At 38.0% G+C, this 22,677-nt stretch overlaps 1 protein-coding gene across 5 annotated transcripts in view; it reads right to left on the bottom strand.

Annotated features, from left to right (window-relative positions):
• Positions 1-22,677, bottom strand: part of LOC140733475 (kinase D-interacting substrate of 220 kDa-like) — a 93,103-nt gene that overhangs the window by 10,820 nt on the left and 59,606 nt on the right. For 2 of the 5 annotated variants that reach the window (XM_073056864.1, XM_073056869.1), the window contains exons 22-28: positions 21,557-21,701; positions 19,137-19,299; positions 15,411-15,589; positions 12,947-13,152; positions 12,551-12,667; positions 3,967-3,981; positions 1,855-1,992 (exon numbers count right to left, since the gene is read on the bottom strand). In XM_073056864.1, coding sequence (XP_072912965.1) covers positions 1,855-1,992; positions 3,967-3,981; positions 12,551-12,667; positions 12,947-13,152; positions 15,411-15,589; positions 19,137-19,299; positions 21,557-21,701 — 963 coding nt within the window. The remainder of the gene's footprint in view (positions 1-1,854; positions 1,993-3,966; positions 3,982-12,550; positions 12,668-12,946; positions 13,153-15,410; positions 15,590-19,136; positions 19,300-21,556; positions 21,702-22,677) is intronic. The other 3 variants (XM_073056866.1, XM_073056867.1, XM_073056868.1) reach the window with 3 other exon arrangements.

The following is a 22,677-nucleotide window of genomic DNA, read 5'->3' as shown; positions in this document are numbered from 1 at the left end:
GGTCCCAATGATCCAGAAATCTGAATCCCTGCTCCCTGCTCCAATCCCTCAGCCGCACATTTATCCTCCACGTCATTCTATTCCTATTCTCACTGTCACGTGGCACAGGCAGTAATTCCGAGATTACTACCTTTGCGGTCCTGATTCTCAACCTCTTTTGAACTCTTCTGTCCTGAGATTACATGGCTGACTTATGAGCCTGGCATTCAAAGTGTGCAGGTTAAGCAGACAATAATATTTCCACACCCTCCTCCTTCTGCATATATTCATAACTTATAAAATGATTCTACACAATTGCAAATATAAAATGATTAAAAGGATGAAAACTTAACTTTAATTAATAATTTTAACTAATTCTCATGGCACAATTCACAATAAAACAGACAATTTCATGTTGATATACCATCAAATATATACAAAGTATTGACAGAGGAATATACCATTAGAGAACAGAACATTAAGTAAAAGATTACATTAGATCTTAAATTGTGAGGAAATTTCTAGAAAGGAATGCATTAGTTCAAGCATTCAGCATTCTAGCACTGTTAAACATGTAAAATAAACAATATTAAAAAGCACTCACAATGTGAAATCAAGCGCAAGATATTATTTTGGTCACTAGCTGAAAAGTTTTCGGCTTTCTTATATGAAACAAAGATCAAGTTGCTTTTGTTAGCATTCTTCATTTGAATCTATGGAAAATCTTTGGATTTGAAAGACCTATACCTTACCAGGTCTGTAACTTTCAATGAAATCAGTTAGGCAATGAATGATGAGTGTCATGCGTTACGGATTCAGCAACAATAAATATATGAGTGAGGCAGGGTTGTTGTTTATAACAAATAAAACATTTATTAAACACTGAAAAACAAACCCCCAAAAGTAAACAAACCACGAACGTAACCGGAAATCAGCTGCTGTGCGGCAGCTTAAACAGTTCTTAAAGGAATAAAGCAAAAACAGTTCTTCAAAGTAATACTGCAAAAGTTCAAAATGCTTACAGTCTATTAAAGGAGAGACTTTTTAGACGATTTAAATTCTCTTTCACGTCGTGTTGCTGCGGTTCCCAGTCAAACTATACTTTTCCCGGAGAATTTACGAAGATGAAAATGAAATGGCTTAAAGGCACTGACCTTTCCTTTACAAAACTGTACCCAATCTTTTCTGCTATATTTCGCAGGGATTAACACAGGGACAGCCAACGAATTCCTTCCGAATGAGGATCAAACAAGGTCAAACCTGTTTCACCGTCGAAATCGACTTTCCTCGATCTTTTAGCTCCCGAACTCCGATCTTCACTCTCCACTGATTTTTAACTGGCAGTATTATAAAGAAACTGCTGGCAATGACCTTTTAAACTTTAGGCAATAAATAAAACTCCATCTTTCAACCAAACTGCGTCATAATATTGGACCACGCAGTGGCACGGAGTTGAAATGGCAAATCCAGCCATGAACTGCCCCTCCTCACGGGGGGGGGGGGGGTCCTCCTTTTATACCCTGTTAAAAAAAAACCTGTCACATGACCTCTACTGGCGGGAAAATGATGTCACTCCACCATCACTAGACCACTACCTTAAGTCCAGTATAGCTTCAACACCACTGTCACGTGACAAGTACAAGATACCCACGGGTACGTAATACATGGAAAAATCCAAATACTCATTCAATTGAATGCAATACTATGAGAAAGTTTGTATAACAGATTCCTCAATTACAAGCACAAATACCATTAAATGGAATCATCTGCAATGAGGTTTAAACACTTATCTCTGATAAAGACATGAGAAGGAGACTCAGCCCAATGAGAAGCTGAAGCTAACTTCAAGGACATTGAACAGTATACAATTCCTACCTTTTTGATAGTGCAAATGTACTGAAGGAGCATGGCTTGGTCAATTCCTTCCAGTTGTCGAAGTTTTTCACAAATAGCATCCACATTCATTGAACTGAGTGGAGCAGTAGAACAAGCTGCTATAATAGAATTTGCCACCTATTGGAAAAGAACACATCAAAATGTGCAATTTAACGTTTACAGCAATTTTAAACAATCTCTTTTTATCTGACAAAAATACAATACAGCATTGCTTTAGTTATCAGCTGTGCATTTCCAGGTTGAAGTTTCAAGTTTCCTCCCTAATGCTAAGTACAGGTTTGCATACGGGAGGAAATGAAAACCAAATCTGGAGGCGAGTCCTTAGAATGGCTCAGATAGTGAAACATGTTTAAAGGGTGAAGTCTGTAAACTGTCAAATTTCTAAACAGCTCAGTAAGTATGAATAATGAAAAGAATTTTAATTACTTGAAATTTCTTAACTAAAAGGTTTTATAAACCTTTTGATAAGAATACTCATTTAACCTAAAATTATAATGAATAAAATGCGTTAAAACAACATAGTTTTCATTAGACCAAATTAATGTGTGAATGCCTGAAGGACAGTAAATTAAGTGTATTAAAATAAATGCTTTACCACTATTCCCTAATCGGTACTCAAAATCCATCAGCAGAGCACTCTGAAAGTTTCCTTTCGAACACTTCTTGCTTCTTTCAATTTTAACAGTGCTGAGAAAGTTCTCATTACCAAGTAGTAAACATCAGCAAACTGCTCATATTTTAGATTTGCAAAGAACAAAATTAGTCAGGTATTGAGAAAGTTCATACTGTTACTCTTTTGTGAAATATACAGAGAATTATAATGTCCTCAGTGTTTTTAATTTTCTACTTCATTTTCTGATTTCTAACATCTGTGATATTTTGCTTTTGGATTAATGTCCAAATTATCTCAGATTCTCAAAGCTGACATTAACTGCTTGAAAACCAAAAAGTATCAGTTTCTTAGTGCTGGTCTCCACTTGTCTTGATATACTAACTACATCTTGATAAATATGAAAGATATTTTCCATAATTTCATGCTTCAACTGTGTTTGAAGAATGGCAACATTGATAACACTTTTCACTGAAGTGGCAAAAGAGTACAAACTAATTCAACACAACAGAAATACACAATACTAGCATAATTTTGTGCTCTATGTCTTTTTTTAAAAACTGCTACACTTACCTGTTTCATCCATTCAGATGTCCAGCAGTATTTGAAAGAACACTATACAGCTCTAACAATCATCATAGCAAGACATTTAAAAAATGTCTGTTTTGCAAATGCACACGCACGCACAAAAAAATGCTGGTCTTTGTGGTCATCAAGCTCCAAGCAAAAAAAAACTGGCCAATCTCATGCCCAAGCATATGCATAATATACAACAGTAAGCTATTTTTTCTTGACAAATACACACATCAACATCCCTTGTCAAATTCATTTTCTCCAGCCATGCACATATAAAGCCGAGAAATGAGTGGCTTACTCTCTGCAATCTATATTGCTTGTGCTACCACAACATGAAATAAAAGCACCCAATCAAGTCTTCTAATTCCCCAAATTCTTCCAAAAAAAATCAATCAACTGCCATCTTTGAACAGCTCCAATTAGCAATTTGGTTTGAATTAGGAGAGACAGCCCATATCCACTAGACTGAATATACTTTAATCATCAAAAATAGCATAATAAGCAATATCACAAGTCAATAATGACCAACAATGTGTACAACTTACAGATAATAGAGCACTTATGGTTTGAGATTTTTGTGTCCCTTGATGAAATGTATATTACAGAATGAAATAGATCATTCTATTGTGATATAGATCATTCAATTCTATATTGTGAAAATTTGTAGTTTATAGTTAATGTTTTCAATTCATTTGTTTTAAATTACAATTGTGGATTACCAACATGTTGAAGCACTAACAAAAAGAAAATAAAAATCACATAACATGCAAAATGCTTGTTAATCTGATCTGCAAGCAGTCTTATAATTAGTAAGGCAGCATAACACAAATTGTTAATAATTCAGTAACAAAGGTAGCAGCTTCATGAATCATTCACTCCAAGAGTACACAGGGTTGTTTTTGTACCTGTTCTAATTTAAGCTGCATAGGAGAAAAGAAAAAGTAAAGGTAAAATCTGTCAAAAACTACACAAGAGAAGAAGAAATTGACTACAAGATAATCCAAATGATTTTCATTCAGCATTGGCTTGCTAATTCATTCAATGTGGAAGTTTGCAATTAATTATCATTTCATTCTGTAACATCTAGTGACATACTGCCTGCCATTCTACAAAAAAATGTGCTTTGGGTATATGAAAAGCACTTCAAACTTATTTCTTTAAATCACTAAACAAAAAAGAGTTAAGAAAAGTCCATTTCTGAAAGATATCAAAATACTATGGCATTGTTAAGAGTCAGCCCCCTTAGCACTTAACTTTACTAATGTACAGCAAAAGAATAATGCCAAATGTAAATTAAAAACAAAAATGCCCAAGAAATTACAGATTTACTAAAGTGGTTGTACATTAAGTTCATGTTTGAAAGATGGAGTAGTTCAATGAACAAAGTACATTCACAAGCATTTCCACATTTATACATGTGGAAATTAATCCAAGCAGAACCTGTACAATAATAATAGTAAACAACTGCTGACCAACAAAATATTTAATTATTATATTAACAGAGATTAAGATCTCTATCATCCTTCCTTAAGATGATTTACTACATTTGAAGTAACTTTCCTACAAAAATTTTCAGAAGGCCACTTTTAAAATCACAAAATCTTGATTTGGCAGAGTATGAAAGAATTCATGTCTTTGGAAACCAATTTGAACAGACAGAAAATAATAATTAAGAAGCTCTATATAAGCAAATAAATATGTAGAGTCGGCCCTCCTTATCCGCGGGTTCCGCATGAGCGGATTCAACCAACCACGGATCGGGAAAACCCGGAAGTCGAGCATTGTTCGCCTCGTGTCTCATTCGTTCCTTACTTGTGTTGTGAGCAAGAGGAAGGAGTTTAAGGCTTGTAAGGGATGGCTGGCTAGCTATGTAAACCGCTACAGCCTCAAGAGCTTAAAGATCACGGGAGAATCGGGATCGGCTAATGCCGAGGCGGCATCAGCATTCCCAGAAGAGCTACGATGGTTCCGTCTGTACCGAACATGTACAGACATTTTTTCTTGTTATTATTCCCTAACAATGCAGCATAAAAACTATTTAAATAGCATTTACATTGTATTAGGTATTATAAGTAATCTAGAGATGATTTAAAGTAGACGGGAGGATGTGAGTAGGTTATACGCAAGTACTATGCCATTTTATAGAAGAGAGATCAAGACAACCAGCAGGGCTGTAGCTGAGGCAGCAGAGACAGGATCATCATGGGTGTGGACCAAGTACATCCAGAGGGGCAGATAGTCGGGCAGTGTATCCATCTTTTGCAAACCCTTCAGTAGTTGCATAGACACCAGAAGAGTAGACTATCAGTTGGATGAAAGCGACCAACAACTCTGATAGAAGCAGATGCAAGGAATAAGGGAGCCTTCACAAACTTCCCAATTCTGTTGCTGACAAACAGAATTACATTGGAAGAATAGAAGAAAAATATCTGTTCTTATTATAAGTATTATTCCAGTCAGCAAGTGGAATATTCCATTATGTGGACAAAATAACATGCTAAATCATTTGTTAAAAGGAGGAAGATCAAAATCAGAAAAAGGAAGGAAGATGCAAAAATTTCAGCCAATGTCAATGGATTTTTGGAAAAATTAAAGCTTTAACCTTGACTTGCAGAGCTATATAAATAATGGCAATATATTTCAATATACTTAAACGGACAATTTTAATATCTATTACAGAATTTTCACACTCAAAACATTCCTAAAGTCAGGAATTTGTACTAGAGCACTACACAAGTAATGTTGACCTCTTGGTACATTTATCACCTGCTTGGTCTTACAGTGTGAAACTGCATTGTGATTGCTCATTAATCTTAATAGGTTATCCTGCTCTTACCCCAATATTCACAAATTTTCTTGCATTATTGGGCATACATTAGCTATAGATGTAATGATTTGTTTTTGAATAACATCAAATTATCTATTACAGTGCTTTATTTACCTCACCCAAGCATTGGTAATACATCCAAATCACAATCGGATGCTACAATAATGCTAACTTTACTTCCCAGCTCTTGTAACTACTGTAGTTCAATATTTTCCTTTTAATGTCCATAAAAGGTATCCTAATAAAGATTTTGAACACACCATTGCCACACTCCGAATTCATAATATATCAATATTCAAAAATAATTCATTAAGCCAATGTGCACAAATTATTTAAAACCCCATAAAAGCAAGCAACTGTGACCCCGAGCTTATTTTGAAAACAAAATCAATTGATAATAAATTACCCAACACTGCATTACGAGTTCAATAGTCAAAACTGGAAACTGAATATACCAGAATACAGGATCCACAATAAGGAAAAAGAATCTGTAAGAACTTTACAGATGTGAGGAGTGATAACCAGCCAGTAGGAACCTTATGGGTAAAATTAAGAAACCAAAAAAGATTTAAGACTGAATTGGTGTCCTCAGCCAGCAGCTGCAAGTGATACAATGACTTAATGCAAGAGATCAGACATACATGGAGCAAAAGGCAGAGTGGTTTTAATGGGGACAAGGTAACATTTCAATGAAAATTTAAAAAAATGCAGATGCTGGAGATCCGAAATAAAAACAAAAAATGCCGGTAATACTCAACAGATCAAGCTACATCTGTGGGAAGAGAAAGAAAGTTAATGCTTCAAGTTAAAGACTCTGTCAGAACTGGGAAGGAACTTGTACCTACAGTACAAGTGGCCACAGACCAATTAGGTCAGAGTGAGAATTTGAAGAATTAGTGGAAAGCAATAGGAAGGTCAGGGTTGTTCCTGTGGAACGAATGCAAAGTGGTCACCCAATGTAAACACAGAATGCACAACACCATAGTGGAAGTATAAGTGAACTGCTGTTTCACCTGGAAGGACAGCTTGAGTTCCTGGATGGTAGGAAGGAAAAAGGTAAAATAATAAATATTCATTGCCTAAAGCTGTAAGGGAACAGAGCCACATGAATGGGAATGGTTGATGGGAACAGAAATGTAAACCAGGGAGCAACAAAGAGAACAGAGGTGTATAAGAATTGAACATCCATGGTAAAGATGGGTCTGCTGGGACCAGTGGATTTGAAACAGTCGAAGTGGTGGCGGACATCACAAGTGTCATGCATATAGGGTAGAAAGAGACTGGACCGGAAGAGAAAAGATAGAATCAATGTAAGAAGAAATAAGTTCAGGGAGATAACAGCAGGATGAATCAATGACTGTCAGTGCAGTCCAGTTTGTGGCTGCATCGTATTCGAATGCTACTGGTTAATTTGTTCCGGACTTTACAATATTTATATTAACGCAGTTCCTTACTTATGTGTGACTCATCAGTAGATTTTATCCTCACTTTCATAAGTTATCGTGTATAATGTGTGTTAAGTGTACTACTTTGCTTGACACTCTGGTTTGAAGAAATGTCTCATTTCTATATACATTATAAAATAATAATAATAGTAAGTACTTTACTGATCCCAAGTGAGAAATTATTTCCTTACAGCAGCAACATTTAAAAACACACTTAGTAATAATAATAGTAAATATAATAAAGTACAGAATAATATGCACAATATTATCAGAGTTGACCATGGATATTGCGTCCTAACTGCCTAGATATGCAAACCTGGGCAGTACAATATGGAGAGTGAACTGTTGCCCATCTCGCAAGCTCCCCCTCTCCACACATCTGATGAACCCAAAGGAACAGCACAGATCAATATAGTTTCAGGAGTTGCCAGTCAATATTGTACTCAAATGTATGCCTTAGGGACTCCAGCTCCAGAACTTCCCTCAGGGTTACTTCTGAAGCGCCCACCTCCGCCCCCCAAGTGGGTGTAGCCACAAGGTAGTAGAGGTTTGAGATCAAAGATTTCCTTCTCCTAGATGAGTTGCCAGCCATGGCTGACGGGCCTCATCTACCCAAAGCGACTGGTTTTTAAGGTGCCAGTAACCTGCCTTTGTCCCTTCTCCTGTCAGTAAAAATGGTTCTGCCGGGTTTAGTAGCTAAGCCACATGAAGGCCAGGAGCTGGACTTGGATTTCATAGGCTATAAGAGGCGCATGCTATCGGGAGCATTTAATAAGTACTGGGTTCTCTCAAGCCTCTTCCAGTGATGCCTACACTGAAGAAGTTCAGATCTTCTCTCCCATAGATGCTGTCTGGCCTGCTGAGTTCTGCCAGCATTTTGTGTTTTTATTTATTTCCAGCATCTGCAGATTCACTCGTGTTGCCAATAAGTAGTGGGAGCTTGTTCCCATTACCACCCCTGGTTATAACAACCTTACATGTACTTTGATAATAAATTTACTTTGAAAATGAATTTGAAGATCTGAAGGGTAATTTACCTATCTACACAGAGAGCTGTTGATAGCTGGAATACAGTTTCAGAGAAGGTGATCAAATCAGATATGAAAATCACATTTAAAGGCATTTAAACAGACACTTAACTAGGCAATCCAAATGTGAGCAAATGGGATTAGTATAGATGGGCAGAAAAGGTCAGTAAAATGGGGAGAGCTGAAGGACAATTTCTGGGGCACACAACTCTATTACAATGAAGCTAAATAAGTCACTAGGAAGCAACACTGCCTTTCCTTGGTGGAGCGGGGAGCAGAGAGCTGTTGGGATAAAGAGTGGTCTAACAGCAACAGTTTCAAGTCATTCACTACTCCCAGCCCTCTCTGCTATTCACCTACTTCCTCTGCAACATGACCCTCATTTTATTTCAAACTTTCCCCAGTTCTGACAAAAGTCTATCAATCCTTTAAAATGTTAACAATGTTTCTTTCGCCACAGATGTCGTTAATGTGGTATTTTGCAATTTTCTGTATTGTAATCCACAAGGTTAATACCTGTGTAATTGATAATCACAAATGAACAAAACAAAATCAAATTAAATTCTAACCAAGTAATAATTAATCAATAACTATATCACAATTGTATTTTTATTAAAAAGCTATTTTAAATGATGTCTAGTTCTATGAGCTAACTTGAAGCAACTCAAAACTGATCAACTACTTAACTACATATGGCCAACACTGCAACCACATACATCATACCAGATACAGTCAAAAGAAGAGTGGAAAATATTGTTCAAAATGACCTTTTCTAATTAGTCTGATATATCATAGTGGAAAAGCAGTAATATGCTACAACTCCACACCATATAACTACTCATTACCAGTGAGGTATCTGTGGGAGAAGGAAGCCCCTCATCAGCAGCCTCCTCGATCACTTCCTGACAACAAGAAAATCATTTTGGGTATACACACAAATCAAAAACAAAATATGTACACCTTGTACATTATACCCTGATCAGTAAACTGAATATTTCTGTTCCACACACCCTTGCAATTGCTTTTCGTGCAACACATTGGAAAAAAAGGGGTACAAATTCACCTAAAATAATTAATTCACATATGGCATATTGCATGATAAAACAATGGTCATAAATGAAGGAAAACACAAAATGCCAACACAGATTTTGAAGTGATCAAGATGACACTGTAGTGGCCATGCATTCTGATTTTTGGAATCTTAATGACCCACAATGAATTGTTGTTCCGATCACTGAAAGTTAATCTTTGGTGGCTACACCTTGCCACTTGACTCTTATTATTCAATTTATATATTCCATTCAAATTTGGTACTCCTTGTTTCACAAAGAGTAATTGGGGTCCTATTGCATGACCTGGATGTGCTTGAAATGTTGGTTTACAAAGGGATACAGCAAATCACAAACCAAAAGTTCAGCATTATCATTGACAATCCATTTCAGATTTTTAAACAGACGTAATTCAGGTTGCCTAAACAAAAAAATTTAAGTTTTAAAAAAAAAGAAACATACTGTACTGTTTGATAAAGGTAAACAGTTTTAGCTTAAGTATAAAGGAGAGAACAACTTCAGCACTGAATAAAAATACAAAACACAAGACTCTGCAGATGCTGGAAATCCAGAGCAACACACACAAAATGCTGGAGGAACTCAGTAGGTCAGGCAGCATCTATGGAAATGAATAAACAGTTGATGTTGTTTCGAACAGAGACTCTTCTTCAGGACTGGAAAGGAAGGAGGAAGATGCCAGTATAAAAAGGTAGAGGGAGGGAAGGAGGTCTCATTTGAAGGTGATAGGTAAAGTCAGGTGGGTGGGAAAGGTGAAGGGTTGGAGAAGAAGGAATCAGATAGGAGAGGAGAGTGGACCATGGGAGAAAGGGAAGGAGGAGGGACACAAGGAGGAAGTGACAGACAGGCAAGGAGAAGAGGCAATAGGCCAGAGTGGGGAATATAAGAGGGAGGGAAAATAAATTACTGGAAGTTGGCGAAATTAGTTGTTCATGCTATCAGGTTGGTGGCTACCTAAATAGAATATGAGATGTTGCTCTTCCACCCTGAGGGTGGCCTTATCATGGCAAAAGAGGTGGTCGTGGACCAACGTGTCAGGACAGGAATGAGGATAGGAATTATAATGGTTGGTCACTGGAAAATCCCACTTTTTGCAGATGGATTGAAGGTGCTCGAGAAAGCGGTCCCCCAACTTATGTCAGGTCTCACCAAGGTAGAGGAGGCTGTATCAGGTGCACGTGATAACACAGATGACCTCAAAAGATTTGCAGTAGAAGTGTTACCTTACCTGGAAGGACTGTTTAGGGACCTGAATAGAGGTATGAGAGGAGGGGAGGTGCAGTATTTCTGTCCTCTGCATTGCAAGGATTTATGCCGGGGGGGAGATTAGTAGGGAGGAAAAATGGACAAGGGAATCATGGAGGGAGCAATCCCTGTGGAAAGCTGAGAGAGGGATGGAGGGGAGGAGAAAGGTAAAGATGCATTTGATGGGAGGATCCTGTTGAAGATGGTGAAGAATGATGTGTTGAATGTGGAGGCTCATGAAGTGGTAGGTGAGAACAAGAGGAACGATCCCTTTTAAGACGGTGGAGAGGTGGAATGAGCGCGGATGTCTGGGAATTGGAGATGTGGGGGAGGGTAAATATCAATGGCAGAGGATGGGCAACCCATTCTTTGAAGAAGGAGGACATCTCTGAAATCCTGGAAAAGAAAACCTAATCCTGGGAATAGATGTGGCAGAGATGAAGGAACTGAGAAGAGGAAATAGCATTTTTGCGGAAGACAGGGTGGCAAGAGGTATAGTCAAATAGCCATAGAAATCAGTGTTTATAAAAGATATCAGAAGACAGTTTGTCTCCAGAGATGGAGACAAAGGTCAAGAAAGGGGAGTGAGGTGTCAGAAATGAAATGTGAATTTAAAGACAGGGTAGAATTTGGAGGCAAAGTTGATGAAATTGACAAGCTCAGCATGGGTGCGTGATGCAGCATCAATGCAGTCGTCAAGGTAGTGCAGGAAGAGTCGGGGAGTATTATCAGGGAAGGCTTGGAACATGGACTGTTCTACATAATCAATGAAAAGGCAGGCACAGCTTGGACCCATGTGTTGCCCCAGCTACCCCTTGAGTTTGGAGAAAGTGGGAGGAGTTGAGGGAGAGGACCAGTTCTGCCAGATGGAAGGTGGTGGTGGTGGTGAAGCAGAACTAGTTGGGTCTTTTGTTGAGAAAGAGCTTTAACGCCTTCTTAAAGGGGGATAAAAGTGTATAGGGACTGGACATCTATGGAGAAAATGAGGCAGTCAGGCTGAAGAAATTGTAAATTGTTGAGAAGACAGAGAGCATGTTAAGTGTCACAGATGTAGATGGGAACTGACTGAACCAAGAAGGATAGAATGGAGTTGAGGTATGCGGACAAAAGTTCAGTGGGACAGGAACAGGCAGAGACAATGGGCCTACCTGGACAGTAAGGTTTGTACATCTTGGGAAGAAGGTAGAAACAGGCAGTGCAAGGTAAGGGAACTGAGTCCAATGGCAGTGGATGGGAGTTCTCCAGAGTTGACAAGGTTAGTGATGGTGTCGGAGACAATTTTCTGATAGCCCAGAGTGGGGTCATTTTCAAGGGGTAAGAGGAGGTGTCGAGTGTTCCTGCCTGGCTTCAGCAAGGTAGAGCTCAGTCTGCCACACTACAAAAGTATTCCTCTGTGTCTGCAGGTTTGATGGCAAGGTTAGGATTGGTGCAGAGAGAGTGGAGGGCTGTGTGTTCAGAAGGAGAGAGAAGTGCAAAAGTCAAGCCGGTTGACGTCTCACTGGCAATTAGAAATGAAAAGATCCAGAGCAGGCAGAATCAGAGTGGGGTGTCCAAGAGGAGACACAAAAAACACAAAATTCTACCTGGATTTAGAAAAAAATATCAGAATAAGTTTACATGCAAACTTAAAATTCAGGAGGTAGTGAGAAATTTCCAAGAAGCAAAGCAAGCTGGTATTGCTGAGATATTATACTGGCAGGAATTAATAAAGAGTCTAAGCAATAACTTTAAAATTGTTACTTCTTTAATATTTAGAAATAATACAGTTCTATCACGTACCAGAGTAATAAAGTTTGATAATAAATTTAAATGATTTACAAAATACGTTCCATATATCAATACAACAATATTCATTCTTCCCCTTTTGCAATACTTACTAGATTACTGTTCTGTTCCCTTGAGAAACTGGATTTGGTTGATGAACGTGAGATGGGATGCTGCAAACTGCCAAAACATTGCCTTGGCAGATAACAAATATGAGGGGCAAAATATGGCTATGGAAAAGGAACAGGTGAAAAAAAATTATGAAAATCAAATGAAGTCATAAAGGAAAAAAAACACAAAACATATGACATGACAGCAAATTGTCAACAATATGACTGCTTCCCAAACCTTACTTCACAATAAACTAAACTTAAAACAAGACACAACTTGGTTACAAATTAAAAATGACGGAATGGCAATATGGAATGTTGGTGTCATGAAAGATAATCTTAAAAAGTATGTGTTCACTCTAGATCTAGTCCAGTTAAATAATGCAGTAGTTTGCTTACCCGGTTATAAAATGGATGCTGTTGGCCAACCATGCCGCTATAGAAGTTGCTAGGATGCTGTGGTGACATTACATTACCATTGAATGAAGTGGAAGAGCAGACCGATGGTGCCTGACTAAACACAGTCCGAGGTGGAGCTTCTTGCAAAGGTAGTGAAGGAAAAGGAATATTCACTGTGGACATCTGGTCCCTGGCTGCTCGGATATCTGCAGGCACAAAGAAAAAGCATATTCGAGGACCTAATATATAAAGACAGTAATGTTCCCAAATACATTTTCAGAGAAAAATACTTTCCCCAATTTTAATCCTGGGCAAATTGCATCTTTTTTTTATTTGCAGCATTCATGGCATGTACGTTGGTGAGTAAAGGAATGTCTTCATTTTGAAACATTTGTTTACAACCAACTTCTATTAATCTTGCAATTTTAAACTACAGAGATACAAAGTGTGTAAACAAGTTGCCTTCAGTCTCCCAAGCTGTTAACTGAAAATGAGTAATACAAAAAAGCCTATCTGTGGGACTAGCTGAAAGCACACCGTCTTCAGAGTGCAGCACCAATAAGTAAGAACTTTAGTGTGAAAAGAACATCACTGATGTTAGGATTACAAAAACAGAATTAAACAAAACAGTTGCATGGAAGAGCAACTGATATGCTGGATTTGCAGCATGTAGGAGCCGATGGAAACAACTGGGATTCATGGTAACCACATATGAAGATTTACAACAAGGAACTTCAGCTCGGAACTGATCATCGAGTGTCCGAGATTCGGATACTGCCACACATTATGAGGGAAGATTACCCAAATAGTTGTTCTAGGGGGATATTCACAATCTTTAGGTCAATTTAGATTGATCAAAAATGATCAATCCAGAAGAATTGGAGTATGTGACCATGAGTGAAATGGTTACAAAGATCAAGGAGGCAAGGTCATGAGAAACCTCAACCATTGTATGTGTTCAACAGTTTTGAGGTTTTCCAGCATGTATCAATGAGACCAGAAACTGCACAGTGGATGAGCAAGTTGAACACAGTGCTATGATAAGGGAAGGCACTTTAGTGTGCACATAAAGAAAGGGGAAAGGGAAAGTAGAATGAGAATAGGTTATAACATAAAAAGATTGAAAAGGTTTCTTTGGATAATTTTCTATACCAATCGTATAGAATTTTTTGAGGAAGTTACCAAGAAAGTTGATGAAGGCAAGGCTGTGGACATTGTCTACATTGACTTTTGAGTCACTTGACAAGGTCCTGTATGGGAGGTTGGTCAAAAAGGTACAGCCACTCAGCATCCAAGATGAGGTAGTAAATGGTTGTCTCTCTGACTGGAGTCCTGTGACTCATGAAGTGCTGCTGGGATCGGTGCTGGGTCCATTGTTGTTTGTCATCTGTATCAATAATCTGGATGATAATGTGGTTAACTGGATCAGCAAATTTGCAGATGTATCAAGATTTGGGGTGTAGTGGACAGCTAAGAAGGCTATCATGGCTTGTAGCGGGATCTGGACCAGCTGGAAAAATGGCAGATGAAATTTAATGTAGACAAGTGTGAGGTGTTGCACTTTGGTAGGACCAACCAGGGTAGGTCTTACACAGTGAACGGTAGTGCACTGAGGAGTGTGGAAGAACAAAGGGATCAGGGAATACAAGTCCATAATCCATTGAAAGTGGCATCACAGGTAGATACAGTCGTAAAGAAAGCTTTTGGCACATTGGCCTTCATAAATCAAAGTACTGAGTACAGAAGATGGGATATTATGCTGAAGTTGTACAAGACATTGGTGATGCCTAATTTGGAATATTATGTGTAGCTTTGGTCACTTACCTACAGGAAAGATATAAATAAGCTTGAAAGAGTACAGAGAAAACTCAAGGATGTTGCTGGGTCTGGAGGACCCAAGTTATAAGGAAAGATTGAATAGATTAGAACTTTATTCCTTAGAATGTAGAAGAATGAGAGGAGATTTGATAGAGATTATGAGGGGTATAGATAGGGTAAATGCAAGAAGGTTTTTTCCACCGAGGTTAGCTGGGACTACAACCAGAGGTCATGGATTAAGGTTGAAACGTGAAAGTTTAAGGGGAACACAAGGGGAAACTTTGTCACACATAAGGTAGTGAGAGTGTGGAACGAGATGCCAGTAGAAGCGGTGCATGCAAACTCAATTTCAACATGTAAGAGAAGTTTGGATAGGTACATGGATGGTAAGGGTATAGAGGGCTATAGTCCCAGTGCAGGTCGATGGCAGTAAGCAGTTTAAATAGTTTAGCATCGGCTAGATGGGCTGAAGGGCCTGTTTGCGTGCTGAAAATTTCTATGACTCTATATGTGGAAATGCAATGATCAAAAGGTTAAATGGGTTCCATTATAAATAGAAAAAAGGAAATATACTAGGGAACAAGGAAGTGCCAAACATATGTGGCTGTCAAAGATTTTGTTTGATTGACATATTAGCAATACAGACCTGCAATAATTTCACGCAGCTTTGGATCCAGATTCACTGTGCATGGTAGAAATGTCTTCACGTCTCGTGCTGAAAGAATAGGCATTCTCGAAGAGAGGAATATTTCAAAGCTACGAATATCACTATCAATTTCTAGAAGTGGTTCCACATCTTTGGTAGTTGGTATGTTTTTGGAAAGCCTTAATATGAATCATAGGAAATAATATTACATAAATAAAAATATTACTTGCTTCTGGTGCTAGCAAAAAGAAAAACAGAATATTTTACTATTTTATGTTCAAAATAGTTTCCAAGAATGCTATTTAAACCAACTTCAGAGACACTTTCAAAGGATCAAAAAAGACTAAGTTTAAAGCAAAAGAAAAATAATTTTCCAAACACTATTAATCAGTCATAATGAAATCACAAAACAAATTCAAACAAAATCACAACAGTAATGCATATAATAGATCAAATTTTTTGAAAGCATAAAATCAAAATATCATCTCTACAAATGATCCATCAAACATTATATTCATTGAACACAGAAAACAAAAGTCAAACTGGAAATAAAAACAAAATTGAAAGCATCTTTTCAATGATAACAATCGTCCAATGCACAAAGAAAATGTATAAAAGTCTAAGAACCGTGTGCAATTAGGCAGTTAACAGGGTTCCCTCAGCAGACTTAAAATTTCTTGTCAACTGCCACATTATATGAAACTGACAAAAATAATTTTGTCGGCTAAATCCCGAAGCTCAATCTCCATAGTGATATAGGAATATACACGTCAATAAATGTCTTCCATCTGCAAGAAGCTTTGCAGTTCTGTATTCACATACAGCTTGAACAGCTTTACCACGTATCCAATACAAAACTGGATTATAAATTGTATGGGCATTATTATAAAATGAAAGCAGTGACCAGATCATCCAAAAACATCTTTCATTTAGCCTAGTATCAAATGCAATAGCTTTATTTGTTCAGTTAATGTTAGCAACTGACACTTCATTTCTATTGTATAGAGCAAATATACAATTACTATAAGAGTGTTTTCTATTCATAACTGTAAAGTTTCCTGGAGATGGCATGTTTACACAAAACTTCCATAATCTGAAAGCTTCTACCTCCCCTCTCAACAATGAGTTATCCCAATAATAAAATCTAGAAGTTACTATTTATTTGTGTTTAATTTTTCAATATTATTATGGCAATAAGAAAGACACAAAGCATTGAGGAAAATTATCAAATTTAAATTTAAAAAACTGCCTTGCATCTTATTAAAAATTTTTTTTAAATGCAGGAAATCTGAAACAAAGATAGAAAACCACAACAGATCAGCAGCATCTGCAGAAAAAGAAACAGTCAATGTCTTGGGTCTGCAATCTTGTCAGAATTGAAAACGAAGAGTTGCAAGTTAGTTTTCAAAAGGCATGTTGGAGGAGTATTATGTAGAACAAAGAGAATGTCTGCAATGAAATGTCAAAGTGGCTTAATGGCAGTACCTATCAAGACATAAAGCTTTTTTATTCTGTGTAATGAGTTGATTAGCAGTAAGGCAGTGGGACCTTCCTGACAGGCTAGACTTATACAAATTAGTCTAGGTAACATAAATGTGGGTGAAACAAAGGGAATTTCTCTAAGCAGCAATAAGCCACGTAGCATATAGAATCTGGTTGAACTACTTTGACTGTCCACTATGCACCTAATGTGATTCCAAAATACTGGAACATGTCCAGTAGGCCAAACTACACACTAAAACAAAAAAGATGGCAGGCAGAAATGGCTCCCATAAAGACAGGAAAAGTGAGCATGTTATCTAGTTAAAGAATTCAATATTCTGACAAATGAAGCATGGTGAGACACTTCAGGTCTTCTACCAGTGGAGCACACCACAGACAGAGAACAAAATGGAAGTGGAACAGAGAATTAAAGTGCAGGCAACTGGAAATTGGAGGTTATTCCTGCAGACTGATTACAGTAGGTGCTCTACAAAACAGGTTGGATGATTTTCAAATTAAAGCAGGAGCACCTAGTGAGAAATCATTTTCTGCCTCTCACCTTTGACCCCGATAAAAAAAAAGCCAGGCATAAAAACAAGAAAAAGGGTTACACTAATACCCCTGCTTACTATCAGTAAACCTTCGACTAAAGGATGATCTCTACCAATGATCTACATACATGTAGATCCTGAGATGACTGCGATTTGATCCCTATATGACAGATCCACCTCCAAAAATGCAGACATTTTCCCTCGAGCCAGCTACCTGAGGACAAAGGGTTCTATCTCTTCTCTCACTCTTTTCAACTTCAAGAGCAGTGTGTACCACCTCAAAGCAGTCCAGTGACTGATGTTAAAGCCAAACAATTGCCCGATTCTCCCAATCTGTGATGGCTACATGTATTTTCTTGGACACAAGAGATTCTGCAGATGTTGGAACACACACAAAATGTTAGAGGAACAGAGTAAGTCAAGCAGCATTTATGGAGGAGAATAAATAGTTGACATTTAGAGCCAAGATTCTTCATCGGCACTGGAAAGGAGATGGGAAGAAGCAAGAATAACATGTTTGGGGGTGGGGGAAATGATTGGTGGAAGAGTCAAGAGCAGAAGAGAGAGAATCTAATAGAAGACCATGACCATGGAAGAAAGGTAAGCAGTAGGAGAACCAAAGGGAGGTGATGGTCAGGTGAGGGGAAGAGAAGGGGTGATAGGGGAACCAGAATGGGGAATGGAAAAAGAGAGAAGGGAGAAATTATTGGAAGCCAGAGATATCAATGCTCACACCATCAGATTGGAGGCTATCCTTCAGAATATGAGGTGTTGCTCCTTGAAACCCAAGTTTGGCCTCATCGTGGCAGTAAAGGGCAATTATGGTTGTTGACAGACATGTCAGAATGGGAATGGCAAGATGAAAGGAAATGGCTAACTACCAGAAAATTCTGCCTTTTGCAGGTGACAGAACGAAGGTGCTTAACAAACCAGTCCCGCAATGTGCGTCGGGTCTCACCAAGGTAAAAACTGCACTGGGAGCACCAGATTCAGTAGACAAGTCTGATAGACTCACAGCTGAAGTGTTTCCTCACCTGGAAGGACTGTTTGAGGCTGAATGCTGAAGCATTTGCCATGCTTGCACTAAATGCCAAGAGGTAGATCAGTAAAGAGAGATGAATAGACAAGGGAATCACACAGACCAATCCCTACAGATAGCAGGGGTGGAGTGGGGGAAGGTAAAGATGTGCTTAGTGGTAGGCTTCTGTTGGTGATGGCAGAAGTTATGAAGAACAAGGTGCTGGATAGTATACAAAGAACTTGAAGGCATCACTGGTAGTACTTTGTAGCGTCATTGTGTCACTCATTTTTGGCATACAATTATACGCTGTGCTAACAACTACAATGTAGATCTAATCTACATGTTACTGTACAGTCAGAAGAGATTCCTCAAAAATAGCAATGAATCACAAGATAAATCTTAAATTCAACATTAGCAGCAGTCTGTTAAAAGCTTTTATTTAGACTTTCAGAAAAACGGAGGTTTTTGTAGCAGGGAAGGGTTTGATTGATCAGGTTAAAGGGTAGGCACAATGTCATGTGCCTAAGAGACCATACTGTGCTGTAATGTTCTATAAAAACTGCGTAGAGAACTAAGGATTACAAAAAAATAATTTCATAATGGTACCATATGTAACTTTATGTCAAGGACATCAGAAATGCAGGAATGAATTTTGATTATATTTCTGTATACCTTTCATAAATGTTTTTCAAGGTGAGATGATCTGGAACGTTCTCAGTCTCTTCCAGGTACAGAATAAGCCAAGATGTCCTGTATGGCCATTGTTCTGTGAGGTTTATCCAAGAGGCAAGCCGATCCCAGTTGAAACTAATTTGGTTTGCTCTTAGTAGACGTCCTTTAATTAAATGTAATTACATTTTAAAATTTATTACAAGTCTTGGCACAGGGTACCAACATAAAATGTCAACAATTTCTTCCTTCCCCACCCCACCAAACACCCGCACCTCCTCCCAGAAGATGCTTATCAGCCCACTGACTCCCCCCAGCAAACGTTTGTTGCTATAATTTATATAAATTAATTACAATTTTTAAAATTCTACAAGCATTTTTTTCTTTCATTTCTCCATCTTCAAATTACTTTTAAACATTATGCTGAAGCAAACAATAGCAAGCATATTTTCTCAAGGGAGTGATATTATAAAAACATGCCAATAACTGTAAAAGTGCTTTGATACAAAGCTCACCTGAGTTTTACAACCATTTCTGAATGAAAAAAAGGGCTACTATTGTATAGGAAAGTCACAATTAATCCACATTATCTTAAAATTCTTACTGTATGTTGATATGTACCTCCTTCCTACAAAACTTAACTGCCTTTTTATTACCATCTGTGTTTGTCACACATTGGTGCTAATAATATTTTTATTGGATGGCAATAGTATTTTTCTCCAGTTCAGAGCTACAAAGATTTATTTTTGCAAAGATATTAATATGGAAAACCCATTCCAGCATGGACAACAGATGGATTCTCCTTAAAATAATGACACCATTTCAAATTTGAAATTTAATTTTTATTATTTGAAATTCAATGTTAAATATGGTATCACTGTTCTTCCTTTTTTCACTATTAAAAATATTGTTCCCCAATCCTGTCACCCAGCTGGAAAATAAAGCAGCCGTTTCAACAGCTTCTGTTGGAAATAGTCCTGTTCTTGCCCATCGTGGCTTTTTATGTTGGCTGTGGGCCAGCCCTCTGTTACTGTTATGGTCCCCAGTACTCACTTCTGGCTGATATTTCCAGAAAAAGTCCCTAGCAATATCCTCAGCTTGTCTGACATCTGTGTCTAGTCATATACCTTGGAAGTGAGAGAACAGCTGAAGGTCAAGCACTTGCATTTCTGAGCTGGCATTCCACAGCTGAACTCAGCAGAGTCCAGGGCACAACACAAAATTCTAGCACTTCAGCTTCATGCAAAGGATGACTAAGGCAAAGCTGATCACTTAAATATGGCTGTCAGCCTTGATTAAACTGAAGATCAATTCAAATGTGGCTAATTTTATGGAAATGTTTTAAATTATCTTCCAGTAAAATAATTTTATTAAAATAAATGTCTATACTACTTAAATTAATCTGAACTTTTTAAGAGCTGTGATGGAGCCCCAGGATCCATGAGCAGAGGGCCCAGTCAGCACCTCACCCCCAGTTTCACTTTGTGATAGGACAGTGACAGGCAAGTCCTGAGCTCAGTGAGAACTGCAAATCAGCACGGGGCAAGCTTGACCACAGAAAAAGCTCTGCAACGAATATATGATTTAAAATTATGAAGGATCTGGTTTGTTGGCATCCCTTGAGTTCAAGTAGCCATCTTGAACCCCACTTTAACTGAAAACTGCAGCTGTTCTCAACTACTCTTCAGGAGGAAATTATCTGTCTCTATGCCACAGCACAATCATTTTTATATAGCAGGAAGTAACTTATTTTACTATTAAACTGCTGATGAAATTGTCAATTCATTTAAATGCATTTCACTTTCACCACCAGCAAAACAAAAGACTTGGTCACTGACTTCTAGAAGGTGGGGGAGGGGGTGCTGTCATGGTGCACATGCTTCTGTTTACATCAACAATGCTGAAATCGAGAGGGTTGAGAACTTCAGCTTCCTAGGAGCAAACAGCACCAATGGCTTGTCCTAATCCAACCACATTGATGCCACAGGCAAGAAAGCACACCTGCAACTATTTCCTCAGGAGGCTAGCACTTAAATAGTTGATGTGTGATGATACTACCAGAAGATAATCAAAGGAAAAAGAAACTAATGACCAGGAAGTGCAGAAATAACAGCAAACCAATAATCTATGAATGTGTGACTAATTCTATCACTACTCCATCTCATTAAGCACCTGGCAGCTGAATAACACTACCACCTACACTGCAAGACTAAATATTAATACACGATGAACGCAAAGACCACTGAACAATAAGGTACAATAACATACCTATGCAATATACAACCTATCAAGCATCTATTTTAAAGTGAATATACATGTGTTAACAAAGTACCTTTTATAAAGCAGATATGAACTCAGAAACATAATTGAAAGTACATTTACACGGAAACTACATAACTGTTTGAATTATAATTGTTACTCACCTGTTACTGAAACAATGTTGAGCAATCGCCTCATAGTCTGTGGACTAATGTCACTGAACCAGTCTTCTGTAACCAAAAGCTTTGTAAGATCAAAAGACATTTGCCTTGTAACTTGACGCTGCATCTGTCGACGACGATATGTATCCTGTTCACACAGAGAACAATCAAATTTTCCTTTATTGAAATATTGCTGCAGGTTCTTTCATTACCACCAGAGCAAATAGATGAGGCTAGTTTAACATCTACTTGGAAAAACAGAATTATTGATATCTTGTGCCAAAAGATAACTGCAGTTTGTTGTCAGGCTAAAATTTCCTACAGAAATTATTAGCACCTTTAAAATGACACCAATGGCAGCATACACATAGTCTTACCAATCACTAACACTTGAGTCTTCTTCACACTTGGGACACCTAAATAATTTCTCATTCAGGCAAATTCAATACTAAATTCATTACAAAATTCTAATGGTGCCACTGTGACATGCAGAATGTACAGCCAATAAAGATATTCTTCTCTTTCGCCTCTGCCATCAATTTGGTCAAAAGTATGGATAAAAGAATGATTGGTTTAACTCATCCCTATCAGCAAGCACCTGATGTCTCCATAACTCGGCCTTTTCTCCCTGGAGCGATGGAGGATGAGAGGTGACCTGATAGAGGTGTACAAGATAATGAGAGGCATTGATTGTGTGGATAGTCAGAGGCTTTTTCCCAGGGCTGAAATGGCTAGCATGAGAGGGCATAGTTTTAAGGTGCTTGGAAGTAGGTACAGAGGAGATGTCAGGGGTAAGTTGTTTTTTTTAAAAACGCAGAGAGCGGTGAGTGCGTGGAATGGGCTGTCAGCGGTGGTGGTGGAGGCAGAAACGATAGGGTCTTTTAAGAGGCTCCTGGATAGGTACATGGAGCTCAGAAAAATAGAGGGCTATGGGTAAGCCTAGGTAGTTCTAAGGTAAGGACATGTTCAGCACAACTTTGTGGATTGTTCTGTAGATTTTCTATGTTCTATTTCTATAACTAACTACTGAACTCAGTCAATATATCAAATATAACATGCAGCAACACCTTGAGAGCCACAGTTGATCCAAGTTGCACTCTGACAAAAGACAACTATTTTTAAGT

The sequence above is a fragment of the Hemitrygon akajei genome, chromosome 9 (genome assembly GCF_048418815.1).
Source record: "Hemitrygon akajei chromosome 9, sHemAka1.3, whole genome shotgun sequence".
NCBI classification, from domain to species: domain Eukaryota; kingdom Metazoa; phylum Chordata; class Chondrichthyes; order Myliobatiformes; family Dasyatidae; genus Hemitrygon; species Hemitrygon akajei.
The sequence above is the reverse complement of the archived record's forward strand: the minus strand, read 5'-3'. Positions and strand labels throughout refer to the sequence as shown.